This window comes from Lissotriton vulgaris, chromosome 7 (assembly GCF_964263255.1).
Source record: "Lissotriton vulgaris chromosome 7, aLisVul1.2, whole genome shotgun sequence".
In the NCBI taxonomy this organism is placed as follows: domain Eukaryota; kingdom Metazoa; phylum Chordata; class Amphibia; order Caudata; family Salamandridae; genus Lissotriton; species Lissotriton vulgaris.
Genome location: NC_141695.1, coordinates 225355064 through 225382568, shown reverse-complemented (window position 1 = coordinate 225382568; position 27505 = coordinate 225355064). Strand labels below are relative to the sequence as shown.

At 43.8% G+C, this 27505-nt stretch overlaps 1 protein-coding gene across 1 annotated transcript in view; it reads right to left on the bottom strand.

The window, feature by feature from the left end:
* LOC147701262 (IgGFc-binding protein-like) overlaps nt 1-27505 on the bottom strand; it is a 402161-nt gene that overhangs the window by 136130 nt on the left and 238526 nt on the right. The window contains exons 12-13 of the mRNA XM_086929328.1: nt 18431-19004; nt 1385-1983 (exon numbers count right to left, since the gene is read on the bottom strand). Coding sequence (XP_086785454.1) covers nt 1385-1983; nt 18431-19004 — 1173 coding nt within the window. The remainder of the gene's footprint in view (nt 1-1384; nt 1984-18430; nt 19005-27505) is intronic.

Here is a 27505-nt window from a genome sequence, read left to right as displayed (position 1 = left end):
TTTTGGGGGGGCCTTGGGGCTCCTTCTGGGACCCCCTGACCAGGCCTAGTCAGTCAGGGTGTTTCTACTCTGCCCCCTTCTCTTTTGTTCTACCTTTGTTTATCTGTTTTCTAGCGACTTGCTTTTACCGAGCCACAAGATGGCTGCCAATACTTCCTAGTTTTGAGTATTAGCAGCCTATCACAATGAAGCACGTGCACAGGACTTAGGCTCCGCCCAGATATTGAAATTTTAATTTTTCTAATGTCTCAGCAACTACTGAACGGGATTTACACCATTTGAAAAAAAAGGTCGCTTTGTGATCCACGCACTACCTTTGTGCCAAATGTGGGGTAATTCTGTTGAGTAGTTTCAGCTGTAGCCTTGCACAAAGTTTCCTATGGGAAATTGGGTTTGTTACTCTTATTTTTTTAATTTCTCAAAAACTACTCAACGGATTTGCACCATTTAAAAAAAAAACGTCGCTTTCTGAACCAAGCTCTACCTTTCTGCCAAAGTTGGGGTAGGAGCTGACATAAAAAGAGCAACTTTTTGAAAAATGTCATTAAGATTCGTTAAACGATGCCAAAGTTATAAGTAAATCAAAAAATGCTTTTCCTATGGAAACTTTGTAACTATAACTACCTACTGGAGACTACTATTAGGTAATATATACATATGTATATAATAATATATACACACACACACATAAATATATACATATATATATAATTTTTCTCACTCTCCCAATTTGTTAATGCTCTCTAATTTGCAGCTTGGGAAAATATGTATAATTTATTTACACTACTAAAACAGTAATTGTAAGAGTAAAAGCTTTCCTGTACTATGTTAAGAGATTATGCTTTTTTTACTGACCCTGCAATGGGAGAGTACTAATGTGAATAGTACATAACAATTGAAATCACATTACTTTGGAAAACACTTTGAAAATGACTGACAAACTAAAAAGTATAACATTATTTATAGTTAGGTCTACATCTAAAGAACATTTATATCTTAAAAGAAAAACAATAAAACATTATTCACTGAAAACTTAAAGGGTACAGCTGTTAGGTGTACATTTAAAGTAAGGCCTTATTTGTTTAGGACTTCAATGTAGATGTAGATGACTGTAATACAAAACAGATTTAAAGTAGCTTGCTCCCACTCTTTCATTTATCACATGATGAATATGAGTGATAAGTGCTTTACTATTTGGACAGGATAAAGTTGCATCGCATCCACAGACACCTAGGGGCAGATTTACAAGACCCTTGCACCACTTTTGCGTCATTTGTCCCATGTTAAAAATGACGCAAAAGTGGCGCAGAGGGCTTGTAAATCTGCCCCCAAGTGCCTTAGCAGTCCCCTACCTGGTTACTCTTTGATTAGGTTATATACATACCAAGGCTTTGAAAGGAAAGTCTCTGCTGAGGGTTATGCTTATGCCGTAGGCCTCCAGTGTCACCACTTTGGTGTATGAAACAGTCTTGCTTCCTCGGTTGTCATTCTCAACTGTGACTCTGAAGGCAGTGAAAGAGGGATCCTTGGAGACGAGACCAACCAGCTGATAGACACAGGTGCCCATGAAATCATATCTATATCCATCGAAGGTGGTGTAGTGAGGATCTCCACTGCCGGTGCAGGTGGAGTAGCTGACTGGGAAGCAGCCTCGAACTCCATTGACCAGCATGCATTTTTCGGTAACTTTGCATTGGGTATTCCTGCAGACCACCATGCCAAGGGTTGGGTCACACTTACAGCGCACTTGGCAGTTGGTATCATACCAGAATTCCTCATTTGGTTTGTAGTAGATGCCATTGGAAGTGCAGCCGCAGCTTCCCACTGGCACACATTTTTCGACATTAAGAACATAGCCATCATTACACTGGCAGGTCTCAACACAGGGTCTGATGCAGGTGGCAGGGGCAACTCTGTCAGAGCAGCTGGCTGGACAGGCGTTCCCACAGGCCTCATAGTGACTGTTCTCGCCACAGGGAAGTGCTAGAATGGAAACATATATATGTTAGTTCAGCACAAATGTAATACACTGCACTATAATCAGAAAACATATATAATTTCTATGCAAATAGTAGGCCTTTGTGATGACATTTCACACTAATATAATATTTAACAATAGAAGGGCCTGGAAAGCAATAGTCACTGACGAATCTGAGTGGTTATGAAACCTCATTAAATACTGAGATAACTTTGCACATTTAATAAATACAAGCTTCTGCATTGATGCGACAGCCTCATGTGCCAATGCACGTGACTTGACATTTATCAATGATTGAAGGTGCTGGACTGCTGTACAGCATGAACACCATTTTGCACCTATGATATCTCCAAGACCTTTGGTTTTGAATAAATATACAAACCTACAGGTTTGAACCTGTTCCATTAAGTTAGTGGTTGCTTTTGGTTAGCTCATTTTGCTACTGATTTAAACCATTGTCATTCACATCTTGGATTTGCCCAAATTAGGCTTTCACCCTGATCATCACACTACTGGGTGCATAATCCACCTCATAGATGCTATTTCAATTGCAATCCTTGTGGTGCACTGTTTCCAGTACCATGCTTCCCATTACATGCAACACTAGCTGAATGAACATAGATCTAACTAAGGGCTAGATGTACTATGTATTTGTTGCAAAATGTGTTACTAGTAAAGAATTTCAAGAACTGGCCTATGTACTAATAGGTCCGTACATAAAATTCTGCATAATAATTGGTTTAAATCCGACGTACCTCATGTATATTAGTGAGGTAATGGGCACATTTTAACTCACTACGAATGGAGGTCATTACACGGATGGTAGCCCGCTGGAGTTAGTAGACCACCATGCCTCTGATTATCTGTCAATAAAGTAGCATTTCTGTGAAAAATTGCAGCCTATTTCCCTGAAGAAAACCAGGCTGCATTTAAAAAGATAAGCTGACTTTTATTTTTTGTTTGTTTGAGAGTTTGCAGCTGGTCCCATGGAACACTGCCTACTCCCAAACAAACGTGTTTTTTTTGTCTTTTTCACTAGAAGTAAGGGAAGCCCTTTCCCTTCTGCAAATTGATTACCACTCCAACTTGGGTGTATGTATTGTTTCAATTATTGGACTGCTAGTTAGGTCTTAAACTATTGATACATATGGATAGGAATTCCTGTTTGGTAGTGATGCCTGAAAGACACCAGTTCCTAATAGCGATTCCTTATACATTGCTAAACCCACTTTGCGAGTCAGTAGAAAATTACTAATCACTAAAGTGGGTTTAGTAAATTGCTAATTTTTAGGTTTTAGATTTTTGATCCTGACACCCTCCTGCCCTCATGTGCACTCTGGCAGTTTATTTGCTCCCCTATCACCTATTCCACGGTTGCTAACCCTTAGTTGGGCTGCAGGTTAGGGATGTTGAGCGTGCCATTTTTTCAAGCCTCCAGGCTGAACTTTTCATGTCCCAAAAATGTATTTCTTTCAGCCTAAATTGCCAATCTCTCCCTAAGGACCAGCTGCACTTATTTAATTTTCTTTGTGCGGTTAGTCCCGATTCTGTATGTCTTACAGAAATTTGGCTGCATGAAGGTTCCCTACCTGATAGTATTTCAGCACTTGCCGCTAAACGTCTCCCTGATGGGGTGAAATAGACCTCAAAGAATTGGTGGAGGTATTGTCACTGAAAATACCATCCCCATGGGTACCATAGTGATTGATTCTCAGCACTTCCTGACTTATTTGCTACACATATTCTGCGGTCAGCCAATTTTACTTTGCGGGGTGATATCAATAGCCACCTTGAGGATGCTAATAATAATATAGCATCAGCTTTCATCAATTATCTAGCCACTCTCAATCTCGCTCTTCTCATCTCCGCATCCTCTCATATTGTAGGCCACCTTTTGGAACCCATTTCTTCTAACTTACAAGCCTTGACTGTTGCTCCTACTCTTCAATTCTGTTGGTTGGATCAATTTGCAGTGTTTTTCAGAATTAGGGTCTACTCCGTCTCCTTCTCTTGGCCTGTTCTGAAACCTACAACCAGGAACTGTTTCAAACTTAACATGTTTGAGTAACATGAGCTGCTTCTTAATATAATGGCCACCCTTATCTCTCAATCCAACCCTGGCTAAATCTCTGTGCACTAGTGGCTCTCTGAGGACACAGAGCCCAATTACACAAAATCCTAAACTTACTACCATTTTGGTATTCACAGAAGGCACTTACTCATTTTGGTATTCACAGAAGCCGCTTACTCATTTCGGTATTCACAGAAGTTAGAAGTCCTAACTTTAGGACTACTAAATGACTTCTGTGAATACCGAAAGTCTTAAACTTAGGATTTCATGTCTTGGCCTCGAGTTAGACACCCCGCAAGGGATGTTACACCACTGCTAGCTGGAGTATCTGCATGCAGGAACCTCAGCGTCTCATGTCAGTGTGTCAACAGGGAAGTCCTGATCTCCTCTCCTTTTCCCAGCAAGATGTGATGTTTATATATCCAAAGGTCTCCCCAGGGGTTTGACCTTGCTGTGCCACTTATCGGACTTAGGATGACGTTGGGAATAAACTTTATACATAGTTATTAGACATGAGATGGTAGTCCTGCTGAGTTTCCAAGAATCCTCATGCATAATGTATGAGGCTTTAACCAGGAAAAATCCAGCGTTCTTTTTTCAGTTTCGTTTTTAGGTAAAAGGTTAGTCACTAAGACTAAGAACCGTTATGTGTGTAATGTAGGGAAGAATATAGGAGAAATGTTAGGATATTACCTGAGCCTATATGGAATAGAACACTACATAGAATGTGTTTCGGGATATTTCTAGTGCGGACTGGGTTTTTTTTGCACTTAAATGTGATACCAAACTTTTCCTGCCTTATGGTTTTGCAAATTTTGCAGCTAAAGCCCTTTATCCTTTTTGTACCATCATCAGAGAGGCACAGGATTTTGGCACAATTCTATATCCATGTTATGCGTCTTGATTCCAGATATAAATGCTGTCATGTAAGTCCATGGAAACACACGGAAAACTAAGTAATAATTAGTGTGTTAACGTAAACTAAAATTCCCATAATTCTGGTGTTATTGCTTCCTTTCTCCCTACCCAACCTTTCATTGGAGGATGGAACGGATGGAAGCATAAGACGATTTCTCTGTGGTCAGTTTGATGCAGATCATTCTTTAACTGCGGGAGGAACCGGAGCTGTATGTACCGACTGCGGTGGGGTAAGGATGGTATTGCACCATTCTGTGAATTTCCTAAAGACTTGTGCGCATGTGAGAGCTTACTGTGTTTGGAGATCAGCTGATCTTGTGAATGGCCTAAAGACTTGTGTGCTAGTAAGCGCTTACCTTGTTTGTAGATTAGCAGATCTCATTTGATGCTATTGTTGTTCCCCAATGAGGTCCTGACTCAGAAGGTGTCGCTACACCTTTTTGGATTAAGGAGTAGGGCATGCCCGGCGTCCCGTGTTTAGGGATCGGGTGATCTCTCTTTATAGTAGACCGAGGTACTTCAAAAGTTAAAACCCAGAACAGGAGTCTCGGATGAGACTCAATTTGCAGGAAAAGTCTCTATTGGTTGTCCATTCAGAAACTTCATAAATAGTACAGAACTTTCTGATGAAGGCTTGTTAGTGATACAACATTACATGGATCCAAGAAGAAGTGATAACATATTAGAAATGCTCATTGTCAGTCTCATGTTGCAATTTAACAGGGGGGCATTGTTAGACCTGGTATCTTTGGCGTGGTTTCCCCTGTCTTTTTGCCTCTAACTCCTGTATTTTTTATGCTGTGTTGGATTTTGTTTTTGCCGGTTTAGATGCTTTGGGCACTTTGCCACTGCTGATCAGTGCCAAAGTTCAAGTGCTCCCTGTGCAAATTGTTATTGTAATTGGTTATCCATGATTGGCATATTTGTATCACCAAGAAGTTCCTAGTAAAGTGCACTGAGTGTGCCATGGCTGGTGATACAAATGCTACTAGTGGACCCACAGCACTGATTGTGCCACCCACATGAGTAGCCCTAATATGGTGTCTCAGGCCTGCCACCGCAGTGCCTGTGTGCAGTCTGTGACCTGCCATGTCAACCTGGTCGGTGTCCCCACTGACCAGGTCTAACCCTTCCCTCTCTGTACACATTGGTCACCCCTTTGGAAGACCCAAGGTGCCCCCTTGGGCAGGGTGTAGTGCATGTGAAAGGTAGAGCATGTACTAATGCAGGTGACACGTTCTGGTAGTGAATTACAGCCATTTTAATTTGTCACTATTGTAAGGCTATCTTGCCCATGGCTATCATGGGGAATGCTGGCTACAGTGGTTACCTACATATCTTCCCTTAGGAGCAAGATAGGACATAAAAGTCTGGTATCCCTGAACTCAGAATTTAATAACACATCTTTTAGGAAAGGTGGTTTTTAAATCCTGTGTTTGAGAATAGCACTTTTAGAAAGTGGCTGTTCTCTTGTCTGACCTTTCTGTGTGCCTTGGCCTGTTTCTGAAATGACTGTCTGGTTTGTGAGTGGCAGGGGCAGGGTGGCTGCCATAGGCTGAGTGGGCCAGCCTGGGCTGAATATCTCCATCTGCATCTAGAGCGGTGGGAGGGGATAGCACCTGGGCCTGAATAGGGCTGTGCCTGCCTTCCATAATGCTGGCTCCACCTCCTGCTGAGCGACTGACGACCCTGCCCTTCTCTCTGAAAGGAAATGAGAAGCCAGGAAAACAAAGTGCTCAAGTAACACCCAGAACTGGTTCAGACCTGGCTCAGAGCCCTCATGCACAAAGAGAATAAAGACATTTAGGGGTATAAGTACAGACTGCAGAAAATTAGATCATCCTGGAATCAAGAAGGAACCTCTGCCAAGGAGAAAGCTGAAAGACTGAAGAAGAAGGACTGTTCTGCTGTGTGTTTTGTGGGCTGACCTACAGTTGCTTTGCTGCCAAGGAGAGGGGAAGGACTTTGGTTTGTGCTGTGTCCCCTTGCTTGAAGAGATCTCCAAGGGCCTGAGTTGAGCTGGCTCGCTGTTAAGAAGTCTCAGGAACAAAAGGACTTCACTCTAGCTTCCCTGAACTCTATCGAGAGAGTTCTGTCCTTCTTAGAGTGCTTGGGCCAGTTGTGGTGCCTCTGGAAGTTGTACCTATGTTTGGGGAGCTGGAAAAGAAGATACTAAATCATTTCTGCAAATTTTCATGCATCCCTCACTTACAGATCGCATCCCCATCAGTGCGAGGAAATTCCCGCCGCGGCAAAGAACGAGATCATTGCAGCGCCTGTTGCCGCTGCAACAACCGACGCATCCTTCGCTTGCGGAACGCATCGCTCTGGTGCGGGAAAAGTACCTTCGCTGCGAGTATCGTCGCAGAGCCTGTCATCACTGGGTGAGATCGGCGCACCACCCGCTTGCGGACCACATCACGTCGCTGCGAGAGTTGTTGCAGAGCCATCACATCGAGGGGCCGCGAGAGGAGAAGATTGACGCTGCGCCCCGCATCGCCGCCGCACCTGAGATCGTCGCCTCCTGAAGATCGTCACATCGTACCTTTGCGAGACGCTTCCTACGAAACCTGTGCACCGGAATCCATACAAGGTATTGCATCCCTCCCTATACAGATCGGAGTCACCGCAACATGCCTGCTGCGTCCAGCTGGGTTGTCGCATCGCCTCCCCAGGGTATCAGGAGTGACGCATTGCTTGTTTTCCAATGCTGCAGCTTTCACTTGGAACTTTTTGTTGCATCTAAAGGTACAGTTGGCTAAAACATGACGCAACTGTGGATTATTTTAACGCAACCTTAAGAACTGTGTATGTTGGATTTGTGTTGTTTTTGTCTTGTGTAGTTTAGATTAAATACCTTTATTTTTCTAAACTGTTCTGGAGTCAGTTTGTGGTGTTTTCATTGTGTTACAGTGAGTGCTGGTACAAATACTTTACACATTGCCTTTGATAAGCTTGACTGCTCGTGCCATGCTACCAAGGGGGTGAGAAGGGGTTATCTAGAGAGTGTATCCTTCATATCCTGACTAGAAGCAAGGGTCCCTATTTGGACAGTGGTACCTACCTCTGCCGACTAGAGACCCACAGATCTAACAGGCATGATACAAGGGGAATCCTTCTCTTCCCCTGTGATATTGGGTAGAGTTGATTCATGGGTAGGTATGGCTGTATCTGATTGCTCAACGAAGGAAGTAATACAATGTGTTCTACATATTGAGAAAGTGGTAAATATCACGATTCCCACTCCTTTGTATTTTCACAGGAATGAACTAATTCAACTATGTGTAATAAGGTAACATTTATATTTCATTGCCCTTGAGAAGAACTCTTGGATTTGAGATTCTTAAATTATTTTACAGGGATTGAATCACATACATATATATAAGCAAGATGCCATGTCAATGGTAGTGTTGTGGTTAAGGAGTGAAACTAATATTTGTATGGTATTCTCTGTAGGGCCTCCTCCCAGCAGATTCCTTCCTTTCCGTCCCTCGCTTGATCCAATCAACATTATGTTTTATTGCAATCAGAATTTGATACAATCAAGAGGTGTACCTATGTTTGAGCATCAAATCAACCTTGAGATATCTCACCAGTAACATCCTACAAGTCTGTATAGATATGGGTTTGCGTCAAAGTCCATGAGTAGATGACTGGGAATACGTATAGAATACCATCCAGAAAGGCAGCACAATATGTTGCATAATTTATTTTTCATGGAGCAACGTAAATATCCATTACCATTGCTTCTTAAATACAGAAAAAGATTTTGCATCAGGGGTGCATTAAAATAGTAACATACATTTGACACCAAACCTTTGTAAATCTGGGCCTATATTTTATTCTTCTTGGCCCTGATTACACGTTGGATGGGAAAACCATACATGTTTTTTCTGGCCAGTATATCCGGCATGTGGAGCATGTGGTAAATGCATGCATTAAGATCCATGGAAATGAGAGGTTTGTGTGGTTTTAGGAAAACAGCCTTTACAACGGATGTGTTACAACGCATGTCATTACACCAAATGCCGTTACAACGCGAAAGGCTTGTTGCAGCAGGTAGAAAGTGTTGGATTTAACTCTAACACCTTCCCAACTGTTGCACACACTGGAGTTGAAATAGTAAATTATACTATTCCAACTTCAAGCGCACCCCGACAGCAAGTCAGGGTAAAGGTACGCGTTGTAACAGCATGAGGGGTAATAGCATGCGTTGTAACGTCATACAACTGTGGTTTTATAACTCAATTAATTGGGCCCACACAGTAATTCCTTAGTTCAAGTGATTTCACTCATAATTGGATGACAATTAAGTTGATTTACCACATTAACAGTAAATTCACATGCAAATGTATTGTTACCTCAGTGTATTTCAACGTGTAATCACTGGGGCTTACTTCATTGTGGCTGGTGAAATTGAAACTTATACTATGTAGACCGCCTCTACTGACTATAACTACAATAGTTTATCCTCCTTCAGTGACCCAAACTCCCAATGATCATCCAGACGCCCCTTAAGGAATTAAACATAGTACAAAATATCCTTGAACAAACCTACTCCTACACTTACACAAAACAAAATACTGTTTATGATAAAACCTACAGCCCACATGATAGTCTTCCCCTCCTAACCACATGCTGGTCCAATCAAGCTAAACCAAAACAGCAACACACAAACTAAATGTCCACATAAGGATTTTAATAGGCATGATTCACATGAGACTTGTGATTACTTGCTTCACACTCACTACTGACCAGAATCCAAATGTCCTAGCCACTGCCAAACACAGGAAACAATATGAAAACTGCAAGCCATACTCCCCATCTGTCCCTCCTACAAGCATTCTCGTCCCAAGACATCTCTCAACACACTACTGAGGAGTATAACTTGTGTAAAAACCCTAAAACATCAGACTATTGTTCAACAAGTTTTATCTGCAATTCACTGACATACCAAAATGCTCCATGATCACATATCCCGAAACATATCCATAATCGCCTGGAGCTCAATGTCCTAAACACAAAGGGCCTGATTTAGATTTTGGAGGACAGGTTACTCACAACAGGGACAGATATCCCTTTTGCCGAAATATACGTCCCATAGAATATCATGGGGTTTATATTTCTGTGGATGGGATATCCATCACTGTTGTGCCGGAGTAACCCATCTGCCAAGAGCTAAATCAGGATCAAAGTATAATCTTCCCAAGCCACCTAAAAAGAAACTCTTCCTCTAAGCGCAGTGACCAGTCTCATTCACATTGTACCAAAGTTGCCATCCTGAACTGCAGGTTTTTCAGTCTCTAATGCCATTTTCCTATTTGCCCTCTGCCATGATTGTGAGTTGGACAGAGTCCAGCAATCTGACAGGGCCTGAAGGACTGTACTGATTTGGTCAGTGAATGGACTGATGTTTTAGCTTTCTGTGGGACAGTTTTATGATTGGGTGTGCTGGTTATTGATTTCCTTTTTATCGTAAACATTGCTACAGCAGCCCCTAATGCATGCAGTCGGTGGTGTAGCAAATTAAATGGAGCAGAGGCATTTTTATCCTGGTCGTGTCTCTATTCGCCACCCCGCTCTTCGCTCTTAAATGCCATTGCGGGCAGAAACCGCACGGACCACCATGGGTGGCAAAAGGTCTAGCTACGTCACTACATGCAGTCTCCCATATCCTAATCCTTATTTGCAAATGAAAGTCACTTTTTTTAGTTATCTAATTCCATAATAGGGGCCCTTTTATTTGGTTGCACAGGTCCATTTTCTTCCCCAGTCCAACCCTGGAGCTATTTAACTCAGAGAATCTTGGTTCTCATCATCCTCCATACCACTATTTGACCTTAATCAGCCACTCGGATAAAGAGTCTTCCACTTTACCACAAAAGAAAAATAGGAAGGTGAAGGGGGGTGGGGAGTCACTCAAAGAGTCACTTGAATGCAAACTGATGAATTCAATAATTGGGTCCTCTTTCAAATGTTTCAATGTGCCGATAACAGCCCTGACAAGTAAACCACTGACAACAAAAATCTTATATCACTCACCTGGCAACAAAATAAAGATGGTTTCATTGATGGAAACACCCATCATCTAATTTCCTCTTGTGTTCCTGTTGTCCCAAAACATTTCAACCACCACTAGACAAAAGATAATGGAATCCACACATACCTGCTCAAATCCTTCCTAAAGAATATCATATCTCTTCTCATATGCTTCCTAGCTGACTTTCTCTACCCACAGTAAGAACTCTATATTCAGCATGGTTGTTTGTAAAGCATGAAACAATACATACAAATGTACAAACACTTTAAGTTAGGTTGAATAAACCAATGCTTCATTCTCGTTAAAAATACAGACCTTAATGTACCTACCACCTTATAACCTAGAGACTGAAAATGTAAAAGTTAAAGGCCTCAAACACATTCAAATTAAGCATTGGCAAAGCCATTAGGTATGGCTTTATTTGCTAACACATGCATAGCATGCACCATGGACGACATACTCATATGATTAGTGGGGATCCCCTCTCCTTATTCTCTGTCCATTTTCTAATATACTAATACTGAATAATAAACAATTATTTACTATTTGTATAGCAGACAAAATGCTGACCCTCTCTGCGAGTGAGGAGCAGACACTCTGAGGCAGTGAAGTCTGTCTGGTAGCTAGCACATGCGCATAAAGTTGCTTGAACCTGCTATCAAGCACAAAGGTCCCGGATGGTGTAACTCAGAATTCAGTACTTCATTGGCTCCCTTCTGATAACAGACAGGACTGTAATTAGTAGAGGTAGTCCCGGGTATTTAAAGCATGAGCACTACACTGTCCACCTGCCCCCCTAAACTGGTCCAGCTTGTGTTCCTAGTTGAAGAGAATGGGGTAAAAATAAAGCCAGTGCTGCTTGTTGCTGAACAGAACATCAGCATATACGCCAACATGGGGGGGACACTTGGGGCCTCATTTACAATAAAGTGCCATAGAGTGGCACTGCAAGCCCCTTGGCTAAGGCACTTTCAAAGCACAGGGATATGACTGATCCCTTTGCTCTCGCCTGCGCTGGTGCACAATTTGCTGCCAAGGGCCAACGCAGGTACCCTTGCACCATGGTGCAAGGATGCATGCATCACGGGGACTGTTGTTTATGTGCAGGAAGGTGTTCCTTCCAACCACACCCATGGAACACCCCTTTCACGCAAAGTGCTATGTGTTAATAGGCGATATTTTCAAGGACAGCAAAAGCCAAGCAGGGTGGCTTTTCTTGTCATTGTAAATATAGGGTAGCAAAATTCGCTTCAGGTGCTTCACAAAAAGTGATGGACTGGTGGCACAAGGGACCTGTAAATAAGCCACATAGTATTTGCACTGCACTGGGTATGACAAATTGTTGACCCGAGTATGTTGGAGATCATTATTGGCATATGGTGAGGGGATGGCCCACCCAGCAACATTTTAAAAGAAATAGAATCGATTCCTTGGGTTTTTTCAGGTTTAATGAGAACTGAAAGTGCCTAAGTATTTAATGAGTAGCCTTTTAGAGCGTATCACTTTTTAGCAAATTTAAGTGAAAACTGTGATTTAAAATGCACTATTTGACCCGATTGGTTTCAAAATTGTCTCAAGGAGAGTAGCCCCAAAGAGCCACCCTAGAAGCCAGGTCCTCTCGTTCCAGTCACTGGTTAAAATCTGGAGCAAGTAGCAAGCCCCACAACTCTCAAAGATGACCAATCGCCACTGGCATACAGTCCAATTTATTTTGGTGTTTTCAGTTGAAGCAATTAGGAATTCATACTTTTTATAATTTCTGTATTTTGTTTTGTGTCTTGTGAGAAAGTGGATTATTAGTTAAATTCCAAACTCTTCAAGCAATGATGAAACTAGTACTTACTAGCTCCAGCTAGGTCTTGAATACCTTAAAATTGAGCAGCACCCTTGGTAGATCTTGTACTATGCAGACAGGCTTAACATAGTATGAATGTACCAAAACAGCGAAAGGTAGAAAATACACAACAATATAACTCCCACTCTAGAGTAAATCTTAATTAGCAAATAGACACCAAAACAAAGAAAATCTGAGATGGGAAAGAAGAGACATAATGTTTTTAAGTTTTAAATGGTTCTAGTGCCAAAAAGTGCAAAGCATCAGCTGCAGGCATCTCGTCACGGTAGACCGGGTCAAAATCAAAAGATAAGGCAGACCGCACTGGAGTGCAGGTCAGAGCCAGGGAGCAGTTTTGTCCCAATGGAAAGTTTACTTTCAAATGTAGTCTTTTTTTCTAGTGAAAAGTCCTCACTCAGACCCCCATTAGGGGCCCATCAATGATGGCTAGCTGAATCATAGGTCTTAAGTAGAAGTCTCAAATCAGACAGAAAGTTTGAGGCTCTCAACATCGAAGTCAGAAAAACAGTGGTAATTTTCAAAGTTTTCAAAGTTGGACCCTAGGAAGGCGTGATTGCATTGGCATTGAGTCCTTTACATTTGAATTATAGAATGAAGAGACATATAAGGCACACATCTACTCCAAGGAGTGTCCCTGCGCTAAAGGGCAAACAGACCAGCTAACACACACCTCACAGTCACACAGGGAAGGCCAGGATTTCAATGTCCTACGGAATGCAGTCGCGAGGGGAATCTGATATAAATTGCATAAGAGTTTGTTCCAGGCTTTAGCTGTCAGAAAGGAAAAGACTTTCCTTCCCCTGTGGGCCTGTCTGAAGCCAGGAATCAATAGAAGAAAGGCTGAGGAGAAAGGCATCATTCTAGAAGGACGCTACTGAGCACATTACTTCATCAGATAATCCAGACCAGCTAAATACACTGCCCTATGCATCAGAACCAGGGTTTTGAATAATATACATTTTCTGATGGGCAGCCTCATGATCTCATTTTTTTGGCCTTAGGACTATGTGCACAACTGCAGACCAGTGCTAACATGTTTGTGCTCCCTCCTCTAATGGCAACAGTGGTTTACACCCAATTAGGACATTTAATTTACTTATAAGTACCTAACATTGTGGTACTACATGTCCCCAGGGCCTGTAAATTAAATGCAAGTAGAGAGCTTGTAACACTGATAATTCCACCCAATTAAGTAGCCTTTAAACATGTTTCAGATCTGCCACTGGAGCCTGTGTGTGCAGTTTTAAACTGCTATTTCGACCTTGGAAAAAAACCTTTTGGCACGCCCAAACGTAAACTTTTTTTTCAATAGAAGAAAGTCACCCTTAGGGTATGCCCTGGACAGCCAAGAGGGCAGAGTGCACTGTAGTTAAATGTTGCACACATACCTTTAGGTAGTGAAAAACTCTTAAATTTGTTTTTCACTACTGCAGGGTCTAACTCTCCCTTAAGTTAACATAAGAGTTACCTTATCACACTTAATAAGCTCTAATTCCAAATGGGAGCAGGTGCCCAGATCATGTGTGGTGTCTTTGGAATTGTAAGGTAAAATCCTCTGTCATTGTAGAGTCAGATTTAACGTTACAAAGTTAAAAATGCTACTTTCAGCTGCATATGTATATAACATACCTTCTGCATGACCGGATTTCAACCCTGTCTTTGTGTTTAGCGACGTTTGGGGGGATAATTGGAAGAACTTATTACTTATTTGAAGCAGACATTCAGTACTTTTAGGTGGATGACTTTCTTAGAACAGTTGTATACATATTGAATGTCGTATGCTATGACGGTTCAATATATACCTGTGCTTTACTGTTAATGTGAAATTGTCTACCAGTCAAGTGTATGGAATAGGCTCAATGTTGCACATAACTCATGCTTTCTACACCTCAGGTAGTTGTATCTATGATGGCATTAACAATGCCCCATGTTCTTATGTGCTTTTTGCTTCTTGACTTACTTTCAAGGCTCTAATGTCATACTAATTTATAGAGAAACATGTGTACAAACGAAGCTTGGATGATGTCCTTAGCTATATTATCCCTAATGTTACTTAAGATGGCACTGGTGATGTAGTAAATAATGTCAAAGAACATGTCATAAATGATGTAACATAAAGGTCATAAGCACTGCGCTGTGGGGGCACAAATTAAAGTTAGCTCTGCTAACTATAACTGGTGAATTTCTGTGATTTATTTCAAAATATAAGAAAGTTAATGTTGTCTATGTCCAATTCACGTAACTATAATGTTACATTATCCTCTGTTTTTCTCAGTGAATACATATCTAATTTACCTCCGTGATACTGTGATAGTTGATATTCTGGATACAATATTTTGGCATTACAATATTTAAAACTCAGTACTGTGGCAGATTAACCCACTCCGTGTCATTTACTTAATGAAAAAAAGGTTTTTCTCTGTGATTCCACAACTACATGAAAAAAGTAGTGTTTTTATTTCATCACACCAGTGACTAGTTCATCAGCCTTCTTTAAGAATCAGTAGCCTGAGTTTTCCTTCATTTTTAAAGTTTATATACTCATACTCATATTTTCTCTTGCTAAAAAAAATGAAAAAGATGATGCTTGATCTGGGTCAAACAACTTCTGGTAACCGACCGATCTTCCTCCTTACAGCTGCATCTAAATCTTTGAAACTTTGAACCACCAAAGAACTTCAGAAAGCTAATCACTGATACAGCTTTCTGAATGACTATCAGAACCAGCCCTATTAGGTACGAGCCTAAGTCTTGAAGGACCTCAAGACAGAGGAGAGGGATAGACAGAAGCAAACTCATCATTTTCAACCTTTTGGACCATTTTCATTTTCCAAGCAGCATTTGACATAGTTGCCATTCACTGAACAGTGGCCTTTGACTCTATTGCCTCATATCTATGCAGTTCATCCCTCTCCTCTGCATTGTTTAATTTGTATGTTTGGTTTCTGGTGATCAGATTACTTTGTAATCCAGATGAAGACATGCAGGTCGCCCACAGTTTTACATATTGGCCTTGCGTAATTCCATGCAAAGCCACTGACTGACTTGGAAAGTGAACAAGGCAGAGCCTAAGTTGGTAGAAACAAATTTAGGTTGCCATGCTTAGCCTTTTGCCTCACCTGGGAGATTGTTCCATCCATATTACCTTACAATTTAATAAGCAGCCACTCACAAAGAACTTGGTGATGTCTCTCAACAATTGGCCTCTACCTGTTTTCTTAATACCCCGTTGAAGACGTTTTGGCAACTAGGAACTAGATGTATGAAGGTATTTTGGAAAATGTGTGGGTTTGTAAGCACAATGGGCCAGATGTACGACCCTATTTTGCATGCGCGTGAACAGCTGTGTGACCCGTTTGTGCATGTAAAATAGAAATGGGTCATGTACTATCCCCATTAAGCAAGTCGAATTTTTTTTGCCACTCGCTAAATAGAATTAGGATCTCTTTATTAGGAAGGGGCATTCCAAGGGGGTCCCTTCCTAATAGTGAGTCAGAGCCCTAAGACTGATTTGCGACTGCAATTGCGGTTGCAAAACAGCCGCAGTTTACTACTATTCCCAGAAGGGTGGTCTGTCTTTAAAATTCATGTGTCATTGTGTAATGTAACTGGTGCTCAAATAAAGTGCACCAATACCTTCAAGTCCATCGTGCAGTCTAAATAAAACTAGAGCGCTACATTGCCCATAGGGAAGTGCACAAACGTGCAACCTTTACTAAATGTAAGCACTATCCTTCAATGTATGTGTGATGTTGATCCTTATAAATAAGAACATTATAATGCACGCTTCAAATATATGCTAACAGAAAACAAATGAATCATGTGTGTGGTTTCCTAACAAATGTATGCACATTGGTAGCATGCTTTAAACAACTCCCTTTTTATTTGAAACGAGTCAGACCCCCAAGAGCGAATACAAGCATAAACATTAGAAGCACGGTTCTCAAAAAGACACGCGAGTAAAGGCCACATGCCACACGTTTTTAGTTTGGTGTATTTGCATTTTTATACAGCGTGGACTGCACCGATGGTAAAGGAGTGCTCTTACATGAGCCCCAGTTACATTACACAAAGACACATTTCGAAGTATTGGTACTAGTTTTAACGTCATCTGCGTTGGACATGCAACCATGCACTCTAGGCGATAGCTTTTAGGATATGTATGGCCCTGCTCTTCCATTTGTTAAAAAATTGCATTTCCTCTTATTTAAAATGTTTAAGATGCTCGTAGGTCCACCTTCAAAACAGGTATGTATGTGCACAGAAAATAAATAAATGAATTATAAATGTGTCAACTCCACGTGCAAAAGGGACACAAAAATGAGTTTTAAGGACTATGAAGTCAAAGGCATGCAAAGATGAATTTCGAATACTACGATGCCAGCGTGCGAACAAATGCATGTTGGCTGAGTAAGTAAATGTGTGCTCACCCGATAAGCTAATATGTAAATAATTGCTGTAGAAGTAAAAAAGCACGCTTTAAATGTATGCAGTCTGGCAAAGTTAGCTAAATGGTGAACGTGTAAGATAAGTGCCAAAGGTAGCCAGTGAAATTTAAGTATTGATGTGCTTCACGGTGGGGTTCTGTTGCGTTAAACAGTATACTTTATTTTCTTCTGTTTGGGAATTTCGAAATTAAAGTATTTACTGCATTACTGTTTGTGCAGCGCTCCTGCCATTTATAAGTGCTTGTAATAACAAAATGAAAGAAATGGAGAGCTAAGTGATGGGCGACACGGTTTCCAGGGAATTAAGCAAGCTGTGAAAGGTAAAAGCAGTAATAAGTACATATGGGAGAATGAAACAAATGGAGACTGCAGTGATGAGCGACAGGGTTTCACTTGAAAATGCGCAAGCTGTGAAAGTTATAAGACAAAAGAAGTTAAAAGCCTAAAGAAATGAAATGGATAGGAGAATTAAAGAAATGGCGACAGCAGGGCTGCAAGAAAAAAGGCCACAACATGTGCAATACGGTTTAATAAAGCCAGGGAAAATAAAGCCGCAAAAAAGTTCTGCACAAAAGCGCATTAACACAGTACTTTGGCCCAGGAACCAATAGGGTCCTCTTTGAAGATATATTGAATACAAGAGGTTTAACAAACAGCACAGCGCTGTGTAGGCAAACCTAAAAACCACTGACCAGTTACTGCTCCCTTTTGTGAGAAGGGGTTAGCTGATTCACAAAGGGAAGGGGCACTGCCTCCTGAGGAGTCGGAAGTGGTCTAGCATAAGACTCTGCATTCTTTCCCTGAAGGGAATCTTTTATTTTTCAAAGCAACCCTGATTATCCTTCAAGTAACACAGGCTGCTTTAAAAACGGAAACTTTCCTGTTTGAGAATTGAAGGGATGGTGGCCTGCCATCCCTTGCAGGCCGTCATCCCTGTGTTTGCAGCCATTGACAGGAGATAACAAATGGCAACATGCCTAATTACTATTCACTAGGCAGGTTGTTATGAAGCTCCTTTGAATTGTGATTTTGTGAACTTACCCAACGCTTCTAATTGTTAACAACAATTTATTTCGCCCTTTCTCAAGTGTGACATATAACAAAAGATGTTGTTACTTACGACATCCAGCTGGGGTTCTCCAGTCATAGATTATAATCCCTTCTTTCCTGCAGGTGGTTGCGTACACATTGAGGGCTTGGCATAAGAACTGCTTGGCACCTCCATTGATGCAGACATCATAGAGACAGCCATCGAAGAAGCTGTCATACTTGACCTTGGCATGGCACTCGCGGAAAGCACCATCAGTGATCTTGCTGATGATACCGCAGAATTGCTCGCTTCCATACAGCGTCCTCTTGCTGTCATCGCAGGTCGGGCATTTCCCTTTACACTCATGGAAACAGAAGGGGTCTCGATCTGGGACTTGCCAGCTCTTGGCCCAGTCTATAATGGATGCGACTGTGGTGCCATCCGGAGACTGCTTATCATCCCCAGGGATCTGGTTGAAGTTCCCACAGAGGCCACAAGTGCCTCCAAAGTAGCTGCTTGGAATGGTTATCATTAAATACCAGTTCCACTCATAGGACACCTGGAGCCCGAAATCTGTCTGCAGAAGGGCCGCACCCCCACTTTGTACCACTTGTATCTGTCCATTGTTCAGTGTAACAGGCAGATTGGCGATCGCGTCGTTTATCTAAAGACAGAAGAAAAAATTAAAGAAAGAATGAGGAACAATGTAAGTTATCCACAGGTTGAACATATCTCCATACACCAAGCACAGATTTAAAGACCTGACTATGTGATATCAAAAAATTGTTAAGTGACATCTTCATGCAATACCTTGTGCAATACCTTCTGTAATCTCCAGGAATACTACATCAGAGCGTAACCACCACGATGAAAGACAATGTATAAAGAGTTACCATTCCCAAATCTCTAACCTACAGCACTTGCACAACCTCTGTTACTATAGCCCTTGCTGTAAAACGTACCCAGCACTCCCCCCCAATCTAAAAACGCACCCTTAATCCTATTCATCCCATGCTACCTTCCACCCCTCATATTCTTTGTCTTGAGATACATAAGGACTGAAAGTAAATAGCAATAAACCGCTATTAGACCCTTCGTGGAGCTTGAGAGAGACTGATCATGAGCGTCTTCCAGAGGTGAACATCTGATGGAAGTCTGGACACTTAAGATAGTTGAGCATCCGTTGATGGTTGATTCTAACACAGAATATGACTTACATATGCGGAGGGTGATCTCAGGACATGTAGGCTCTGTGGCATTCAGGAGGACTTGTCCCTTGTCCATGATTGGACAGATAGCACTGGTGAAGTTGATGTTCCTCCCAAGGTGCTGGTATACATTACTCAACACAATGTGTCCTCTACAATTAAATATATTTTGAGAGCCTTACAAATTATTTGGTTCTTTGGGTTGTGCTGAAATTCCCTTGGATAAGGGGGGTCTGAGACTATCTGGCTCAAATACACCACTCGACACACTATTCGACACAGTCTTACACCGAACTCTAGTGAAACGCCTAAGCAACATCGGAATTCGAGAAAAAGCGCTGGAATGGATCATCTCGTTCCTCACCGGAAGAACTTAGAGTCCGCCTCCCTCCGTTCAGATCCGAGGCCACCGAAGTCATCTGCGGTGTACCACAAGGATCTTCACTCAGCCCAACCCTCTTCAACGTCTACATGAGCCCCCTCGCAGCCATCGAACGCCAGCACAACCTCAACATCATCTCCTACGCCGATGACACCCAGCTCATCCTCTCCCTCACCAGCGACCCCACCACCGCCAGAGCCAACCTACATGAAGGGGTGAAAAACGTCGCTGACTGGATGAGGAACAGCCGCCTTAAACTGAACTCGGACAAGACGGAAGTCCTCATCCTGGGATCATCACCCTCCGCCTGGGAGGACTCCTGGTGGCTCCCTGCCCTGGGCACTGCTCCCAAACCGACGGACCACGCACGCAACCTGGGCTTCATACTGGACTCCTCCCTGTCAATGACCAGACAAGTCAACGCTGTCTCATCCTCGTGCTACAACACCCTGCGTATGCTCCGCAAGATCTTTAGATGGATCCCCACGGAAACCAGGAAGACAGTCACCCAGGCACTCGTCACCAGCCGACTGGACTACGGGAACACCCTCTACTCCGGAACCACAGCGAAACTTCAAAAAAGACTCCAACACATCCAGAACGCCTCCGCCCGACTCATCCGCGCCATCCCCCGACACAGCCACATCACCGGACACCTGAGAGACCTGCACTGGCTCCCCGTCAGCAAGAGAATCACGTTCAGACTCCTCACCCACGCACACAAGGCTCTCAATGACCTGGGCCCCAAGTACCTCAACGACCGCATGACCTTCTACACGCCCACCCGCCAGCTACGATCGACCGGCCACGCACTCGCCACCGTACCACGCATCCGCAGAGCCACCGCCGGAGGAAGATCCTTCTCCTACCTGGCAGCCAAGACGTGGAACTGCCTCCCCACTCACCTTCAGCAAACCCAAGACCATCTGGCCTTCAGGAAGTAGCTCAAGACCTGGCTGTTCAAGCTGTAACTTTCCCCTCCCCCAGCGCCTTGAGACCCTCCCGGGTGAGTAGTGCGCTATACAAATGACGTGATTGATTGATTGATTGATTAATTTGACCTGAATGGTAACTGGGTGAAGGCATTATTTGTGGAAACACACCCCAAACTGGATCTAATGGATGGGACGGACACCCTCACATCTGATCAGACTAGCAGCAACAACAGTAATATTTAATTAAGGGCCTTAAACCACTTGAGAAATTGACAGAAGATCTATTTGATTGTGCTTAAATTATAACAAAACTGATACAGATACCAAAAATAGTTTGCCTTGAATCTTGAATTAGAGGACAATACTGGAGTAAAGATGCATGACATGAGAGGTGATGGTTATGAAAGACATGCATGAAATGCAATGGGATAGCATACATCTATATATATGTGTTGAGCAGTGGTGCGTTGATACTTATAGGCTATGTCTTCCTTTTTGTGTTTGTTTATGTTCTGGCCATTTTCAAACACAATAAAGTTTTTTTATATTAAAAAAATATATATGCTGATACTATTCCAGCTAAATGGCACAGACGCCTTGAAAGTTTGATTGACAAGCAACCATTTCCCACTTGCTAAAGTGACAAAATAGTGCTGCACCAGTTTTTTAGCGATTCAAGAAACAGCTCAAAACTAGGGCAGAGGCCATATCTTAAATTTGTTCTTGAATGCTCATTTTGCATGTTACATCCCATCAAAGCAATATGTCTGAAACATTTGAGTTTACTCTTCCATAGGTGTTGAGCGTGACCCTTTCTGCAGGGTGATCCCCAGATGTTTTTGCCTTCTTTCTCCTATTTTTGGGTGAATGTTTTCTGTTGGCCCAGAACTCTGCACACTTTACTGCTGCTAATCAGTGCTCAAGTGCTTGAATTCTCTCCCTAAAACCTGTAAGATTGGCCTATAGTCGATTGCCATATTAAATTTACTTTTAAGTCCCAAGTAAAGTAGCACTACTAGTGCCCGAGACCTCTACTTTTAGTGCTAATAGTGGGCCTTCCAGCACGGATTGTGCAGCCCACTAAAGTAGGTCTTTGAAGATGCCTCTGGTCTGCAAGTGCAGAACCTGTGTGTGCACGTTTAAGCTGCTATGTCGATCTGTCAAATATAACTTTTTGTCAGGTCCAAACCTTACTTTTTAATACACATGTCACCCTCGGGGCAGGGTGTGTTGTATTTAAAAAGTTGGACATCTACTTTGCTACTGCAAAGCCTCCCAAGGAAAATCATTGGAATTACCTTTTTACATTTTAGAAGTGTAATTTCCAAATGGAAAGAGATGAACAGTTCTTGATTGGTGTCTCTGGAATCAAAATTTGAGATCCTGACATTATGAAATCAGGTTTTAAATTTCAATTCGAAAAGTGCCACATTTATAAGGTTTAAGACATGGTATGATGGACGGAATGCCGAACAAATCAAAACATTCACTCCCAGTCAAGAGATCTGGGTTAAATACATTGTTCTTTTGCTCACCATGCCATCCCAGTTCAGACCAGGCTATATGCAAATCCGTCTTGACTCTGCACCTCAAGGGAAAAATCCAGCTCGAACAGCCAAGCCAGTTCCGGCCTGGACTGCAAACAAGCATCTAGGGACTGGTTTCAGGGTTTCACTCCTCATCAGCTAGGCTAGTTGGAATGCAGTAGCACATCGAGCCTGGGACCAACGTCTGGGCACACTCAGTCCATTTAGGTCGAGAAAGCATTAGGCATATGAATGAAGTTATGTTATGTTATGTTATGTTATCCGGATTTATTACGCGCGCAGCTGCCCCAGCAAAGGGGCGTCCTGGCGCGAGAACAGAACCAAGGGGACCGGACAGAAGGAGAGAACACAACACAACAACAACGAAACTAAGGTGCCAAGGGGAAAAGGAAGGTTTTTACCGCCTTCCTAAAAGCGAGAAGCCCCTCGATGGCCCGGATATGGACAGGCAAGGAATTCCATAGCTTGGCAGCAAGGACTTGGAAGGAACGTCCGCCAATCCTAGATCTCTTAAAACGAGGAATTGTGGCAAGATGGAGAACAGAGGACCTCAGAGTGCGAGTAGGCACATAGGGAGAGATAAGTTGCTGGAGAATTGGAGGGGAAGAGAATTTAAGGATTTTGAAAGTCAAAATCAAAGATTTAAACTTTATTCTCTGTGCCACTGGAAGCCAATGGAGATTATAGATAGTTCTCCTAGCTGAGCAGAATTTGGGCAAGCCAACCAGAGCCCTGGAGGCAGCGTTCTGAACGCGTTGAAGGCGGGAGAGCTCAGCCTGGTTAACTCCAAGAAAAAGAGAGCTGGCGTAGTCCAATTTGGACAGGATCATGGCTTGCACGATAAGTTGGCGGGTGGGAGCGTCGAAATATTTAAAAGTGGACCGAAGCTGACGCAAAATCCCAAAGCAAGATGCAGCAGTCTTTTTAGTATGGGTGGAAAAACTCAACTGGGAGTCAAACCACACCCCGAGATTTTTTACTTCAGTAACGGGGGTAGGAGTGGAGCCGAGCTCTTGAGGCCACCAGCTATCACCCCACAAATGAGTTTGTTTTCCCACAATGAGCACCTCGGTTTTCTTAGCGTTCAATTGCAGGAAATTGTCATTCATCCACTGGGCCACGGATATAAGTCCCTCGCGGAACTTGGCTGCCTCGAGATCGGAAGCCCCACTAATCGCAACAGCCAGCTGAGTGTCGTCTGCGTAGGACACGATGGAAAGGTTCCCACGCATGGCGACATCAGCAAGCGGCTGGACATAAAGATTAAATAGGGTGGGGCTTAAAGCCGATCCCTGTGGAACTCCCTGGGCAATCGCATGTGGTTTGGATTCGAAGGGGGGAGTGGTGACCCTGAAGGAGCGATCAGATAGAAAAGATCTGAACCATTCAAGAGCCAGCTTGTCCACCCCAGCCTCAACCAGACGTTGGAGTAAAATGTCATGGGAGACAGTGTCGAAGGAGGCACTTAGATCGAGAAGCACAAGTGCCGCCGTGTGACCACCAACATGCGAAGGTGTTCAGCCATATACAGGAGCGCAGTCTCAGTACTGTGACCGGGCCTAAAGCCATTCTGCGTAGGATCTAGAATATTCGCAGAATGGAAATGGTTTGCTAGAATGGTATTGACGTGAGCCTCAGTCAATTTGGCAGCCCCCGGGAGGAGAGAAATGGGGCGATAGTTTTCTGCTTTTTTGGGATCCAGAGCAGGTTTCTTCAGAATTGGGACCACCTGCGCCTGTTTCCAGGCATGGGGTACCGAACCCGAAGTCAGGGACAAATTAATAAGCTCACGAAGAGGGGGGAGGCAAAAGGAGGGGGATTCTCTAAATTGTGCGGGCCGCAGAGGGTCTTTTGGAGAGCCTGATTTCACTCTGATAACAAGTTTATCAAACTCCTCCATGGAAAGCTCTGAGAGATAGGATAATGACATAGAGGTTTTAGAAGTAGCTGTGGTACTCTGTCGAGGGTCAGTAGGGTTGGGAAAGGAGCGATAGATACCTTTCTACTTTGTCAACAAAGAAAGTGGCCAAATCCTCGCAATGAGAGGGAGAGCAGATCGCAGTGGTAGAGGTTCTACAGGTGGCAAGGTCTTTCAATGCTTTAAAAATAAGTTTGCTAGGGTTAATACTCGCATTGAACTCACGAGAGAAGTGAGAGGCTCGGGCCCTACAGATGGCTCTGTGATATTTCTTGGTGGTGGCGCGGTACAAGGCTTTCTTGACCGGATCGTATGACTTGCGCCACAGTCTTTCTGCTTGTTTACACAATTTTTTTTGTAGCCGAAGAGTGTCATCATACCAGGGGCTGGAATGAATGCGCTGTTGTTTAGTCAGGGTGAGAGGAATAAGCTTGTCTAACGCATTGGTGAGCCAGCTACAATAAAAGTTGTAGCCGGATTCCACATCTGTAAAAGGGGCCAAAGGGACTTCGTCTAGCAGCTGATGAAAATCATTGAGTTTCAACTTTTTCCAGGAGCGCCTGAGAATGGCGGAAGTAGGGGCGACTGCAGGAGGATCCTCAAGTGGCAGATGGCATTCAATTAGGTGGTGGTCTGTCCAGGCCATAGGTCTAGGGGGCAATACTTTGGCCGATGTTATGGAAGTAAAAAAAGGATCTAGGATATGACCACCAATGTGCGTATTATGTTGAACTAATTGAAAGAGTTGGAGAGCCTCCAGGTCAGCACATGTGCTACTGGCCGCCAAAGGACAGGGAGAGTCAAAATGCAGATTGAGGTCCCCGATAATATTAAAGTTAGCAGTTTTCAGGGCCAAAGAACTAACCACGTCGGGAAGGGCGGCCCTGAAAGCAGCATCGGGGCCTGGAGGCCGGTAAATAAGTAGGCCAGCAAAGGTAAAATGTGGATTGACAGAGACTGAAAAGTAGGGGCTTTCGCATCCCGCAATATCCATAGCCTTCCATGTGCATGGATATCTAGTTTTAATAGCGGCAGCGATACCGCCCCCTCTAGAGTCACGATTGAGGGTATAGATAGTATACTCTGGGGGGAGTGCAGAGTTAATAGCAACTGATGCGTCGTTATGGAGCCAGGTTTCAGACATAAAAAGAATGTCAGGGGACTCATCGAGTAGGTCTTGGATGACAAGGTGGTGTTTAACCAATGATCTAACGTTAAGATGAAAGACCTTAAAGGTTGTAGGCTCTGATGACACACGGGGGGCAGAGCAAAGAGTAGAAATAGGGGTCGGTGGCGGAAGCGTAAAAGAACAATCGGGACATCTGAAGGGGCCATGCAAAGGATAAATAGAATGGGGCAAACAAGGGGCAGGGGTAGGACGAAAATGAAATAGGCCGGATCTAGAGTACATGGCTGCAGCAAAACTGAAAAAACACAGCTATACGTACCGACCAAGTGCTGAGCCCTGCCCTAGCGCTTCCTCTGCGCCTGACGGGCGCAGACGGGCAGGACTCTGGCGCGACTCAGGCGCAGAGAAGGCGCGACCCGCTGCGCGTCACCGCTGCGCGCTAGGGCAGGGCTTAAGTAGGGCGGGCGGAGGAGGGCCGCAAGGCTAGAGCGCTCAGTTCGGCGTCTCTAGGACGGCACGTCCTCACCCAAGATGGCGCCTATGCAAATACCGGCGAGCTAGGAAACCCACGGAAACCCAGACCCGCTAAGTAGCGGTGCGGGAGCCAATTATGTGCATTGAGGGCCAGGAGTCCCTATTAAAATCAGGGTAAAGTAAAACACAATTAAACAAAATAATAGAAATGCGGTAAGTAAAAAGCGCGAAGCGCTAAGCAGCGATGTGTTGCAGCGTCAGGGTCTCAGCCACGCTGTTTGTCCAGAATAGTTCCAGCAGGCCTGATAACAATCAGCCTTAAGTAGGGCGGGCGGAGGAGGGCCGCAAGGCTAGAGCGCTCGGTCCGGCGTCTCTAGGACGGCACGTCCTCACCCAAGATGGCGCCTATGCAAATACCGGCGAGCTAGGAAACCCACGGAAACCCAGACCCGCTAAGTAGCGGTGCAGGAGCCAAGTATGTGCAGTGAGGGCCAGGAGTCCCTATTAAAATCAGGGTAAAGTAAAACACAATTAACCAAAATAATAGAAATGCGGTAAGTAAAAAGCGCGAAGCGCTAAGCAGCGATGTGTTGCAGCGTCAGGGTCTCAGCCACGCTGTTCCTCCAAAATAGTTCCAGCAGGCCTGATAACAATCAGCCTTAAGTAGGGCGGGCGGAGGAGGACCGCAAGGCTAGAGCGCTCAGTCCGGCGTCTCTAGGACGGCACGTCCTCACCCAAGATGACGCCTATGCAAATACCGGCGAGCTAGGAAACCCACGGAAACCCAGACCCGCTAAGTAGCGGTGCGGGAGCCAATTATGTGCAGTGAGGGCCAGGAGTCCCTATTAAAATCAGGGTAAAGTAAAACACAATTAACCAAAATAATAGAAATGCGGTAAGTAAAAAGCGCTAAGCAGCGATGTGTTGCAGCGTCAGGGTCTCAGCCACGCTGTTCGTCCAGAATAGTTCCAGCAGGCCTGATAACAATCAGCCTTAAGTAGGGCGGGCGGAGGAGGGCCGCAAGGCTAGAGCGCTCGGTCCGGCGTCTCTAGGACGGCACGTCCTCACCCAAGATGGCGCCTATGCAAATACCGGCGAGCTAGGAAACCCACGGAAACCCAGACCCGCTAAGTAGCGGTGCGGGAGCCAATTATGTGCAGTGAGGGCCAGGAGTCCCTATTAAAATCAGGGTAAAGTAAAACACAATTAACCAAAATAATAGAAATGCGGTAAGTAAAAAGCGCGAAGCGCTAAGCAGCGATGTGTTGCAGCGTCAGGGTCTCAGCCACGCTGTTCGTCCACGATATCTGCTGCCTCTCACTGACAGCGGAGACAGATTTTCTGGTATGAAGCACTATGGGAGAGGTGGTCTACGGAAAGCCGAACGAATCAATATATTCCCCCACAGTCAAGAGACATGTGATCCCTTGTTCCGCCCAGAAGTGTGGCTGGGGTTGAGATAGAAATTGCAGTGGGCAGGAATAAGTCCCATCTGGGTCCTCAAGTGATGTGTGTACCTGGTCCAGGCAGGTGGGAGGTCTAAGAGATACAAGCTCATCTCAATTCCTGTTA